The 2893-nt window shown below is 37.5% G+C and overlaps 1 protein-coding gene across 1 annotated transcript; it reads right to left on the bottom strand.

Annotated features, from left to right (window-relative positions):
* Positions 1-218: 218 nt before the first annotated feature.
* Positions 219-776, bottom strand: LOC126456331 (protein mono-ADP-ribosyltransferase PARP12-like). The gene has a single exon (XM_050092081.1). It carries the CDS (start codon positions 774-776, stop codon positions 219-221), a length of 558 nt encoding a protein of 185 aa, XP_049948038.1.
* Positions 777-2893: the final 2117 nt, after the last annotated feature.

The raw sequence follows: 2893 nt of genomic DNA, 5'->3' as shown, positions 1-2893 counted from the left end.
CTTTGCTCCTAGCTAACTTGTTGCCAACAGGATATATACAGCATGTGAAGAAAAGACTTACATCTCAGATGTTTCATAGCAATTTTTTGTTGTTGTTGTAGGAAAATAATTTCCTTTTTATTAGAAAACAGAATTCATAAAAAAACTAAATAAAAACACTTATTACAAAAATATATGCACTTTCATCAAGAAAGGAAGTAGAAAAGAAACTGCAGAGCTCAGATTGTATAGTAAATGACATGTTCTGGGTAAAATTCATTGTCACAATACTTAACATAAACCTGCCCACGATTTCCAACAGTTGTATCAATACCTTTTGGGGGCAATATTGTTGAACTACCACCTAGTGAAGTAGTGTGAACTAGTACCTTTACAGCAATCATTGCTCTATAAATACCACTGCTCCTGTTACAATATGTATTGGCATAACTGGGTGATGGACTGAAACTAACACCTTGGCCAAATTTGATTCGCCATGAGCGTCTCCAATCCAAGTTGCTCTTAATTATAGAGTCAACGTTACTTTCACTTGTAGCATGATACAGAGTTATTTCCCTAACACTGCCATATCGGTTCATATATTCTGCTTTTTTCAGCTGATAACAGCACCATAAATATGGATTCATAACCTTCACAACAGATCTGACACGCAAGTTATGTGGCATAGAACAGGTTAGAAGTGATCTTTCAAATGTACCAATTTCTTCCTCTTCAACTTCATCAAAAGATGTCAATGTCCAACATGGATGTAGATGCTTCAGTGCTAGTTCTGTCATTGCTGAGTCACCTGCGACAGAAATTGATTAAGAAATCAGGTGAGGCAACAAACACAGAAACATAAGATTACTGTTGTGAAGCACAGCAGCTACACATAGTTTTTACACACATTTTTCATGTTTGCATTTTTGGAAAAGAAAAAATATTTTCAGCTTGTAACACTATTGTTGTCATAATGCCACAGGGCACACTGTACCCTATGACATACAAACTGAAAAAGAGACACCATTTTGGGACAATGGTAAGATAATCTGATTCAACATTTACCTATAATTTTTCATGTTATCTAGTATAAACTATATCCCAAATATTGTAGTAAATAAATGTAAATTAGTGATACACCTAATGTGCTTCCAAGGGTATGGGTGTTAATGTATTGTGCAGCGTGTTACGGTTATGTAATGTGACATTTGACTTATTTTGACAGGAATAATGTTTATACAATTAGAAAGCAAATAGGAAATTCTTCAAGTGCAAATAATGCTACATATTTCCGTGAATAGTGAAATATCTTGTTAAAGACAAGGCTGTTACAGGAACAAAGAAATCAACTACTTAATTCCATTAATGCTCTCACTTTAAATGTGAAATTGTCTACTAACAATTTGAAGCTGTAAAACGCATATTTAAGATGTCTATCAACAAATACAAATGTAATCTGTCATTACTGCTAGAAACAAATGTGTTATTGAGTACAAAATTTTTCACTCTCAGTGTGGATTTGACGTGTCCTGCTTCAGCTACTGATCGCTTGTGTTTATTTGGTCCTTGAGCATAGGATGCTGGAAATGGAAGCTTGTGATTGGCTCATAGCACATTGGCTGCTGAGACAAGTCCCGTCTCCTTCTCCCAGAGCAGCCAGCTTGTACCATATAAAAGAAACGAACTTCACTGTATTAATGCATCACAGAAGTGACACAAAAGTTAATAGTGAGTCCCTCATTTTTGTAACAACAACACACACAGATCAAAACTGTATTTACAACAGCTACTTACTGTCATGTTGGCAATATGAGTGTAAACATGCCTTAATGGCATAAAGTCAGCCAGTTCCAGCAATCTCAGAATGACCAAGTAAAAGTGCGCTAGCAGTAGTTGTGTAACTGTACTACAGCCTTAGCAATGAAAGATGGCAATTCACACGGGTTGCAGTGTGGATGGGAACTGCATTGTTGTCACTTCCAAGTGACAGTTGCAGCACATGCTTTGCACTAGCAGAAAGCATGTATCCTGCAAATTATGTCTCTTGCTTGCTTATGTAGAATCTGCTGCTTATCATCACCATTGGCAATGACTGCTCACAACAAATGGAATGAAAAGTCACTAAATAACTCGCAGTGATCACGTTTAATGCTTGCACTGGCATGGCATTCACAATAGAGTGCTCAGAGCACTACTGAATGCTCCTTGGCTGTTGAAGAAAGCGTCACACAGATGCATAAACTCTACTGCCATCATTCGTGACTCCAACAGTAGGTCACAATGACCATCAGGGACTTAAGAACCCTGCAGCAGAACACACAAAGTGTCTTAGTAATATGCACCTGTATGAACAGCTAAACTGTGAAGTTCCCTTTCCCTATAGACAAAGCATAAAAATAAAAGTTCTGGTTGAAAGGAAAAACAGAGTGACATTGAGCTTGTATATATGTCAACCATTCAGGGAACTGGAGCAGTATCTTACATCAGAAAAATAACATGTCCGAGAATACTTCTTGAAAAACATATTATGCTGGAAGGACCCTCCCCCCCCCCCCCCCCCCTCCCCCTAGAAGTTCTGCCACACATCATTTAGCAGTATAATTAGAATTAATATTTCCTGTCACAGGGGCTAATGTCACCTATCCTGATAATTGCATGTGACATAGTGGTAAAACCCGTCAGTTGTCATAGAATGCATCTTCTCAAATAACCGTACCGTCTACATGTTAACGTGTCCATTTGAATGCCTTCAAACACGGTGGTTGTGTATATCTTAAGTCTTTGTTGGATGTCGTGCAGATTTGCAACTGAAAAAAGTTGCTTATATATTGGGGCATTATGCGTTCGATACATTTAAACCATTTTTGTTCTAAAAATGAAATGATGACGCTGATGGTATTCCTTGGATAGTGGA

Source organism: Schistocerca serialis, chromosome 2 (genome assembly GCF_023864345.2).
Source record: "Schistocerca serialis cubense isolate TAMUIC-IGC-003099 chromosome 2, iqSchSeri2.2, whole genome shotgun sequence".
Taxonomy (NCBI): Eukaryota; Metazoa; Arthropoda; class Insecta; order Orthoptera; family Acrididae; genus Schistocerca; species Schistocerca serialis.
This window is presented reverse-complemented; position numbering and strand designations above follow the sequence as displayed.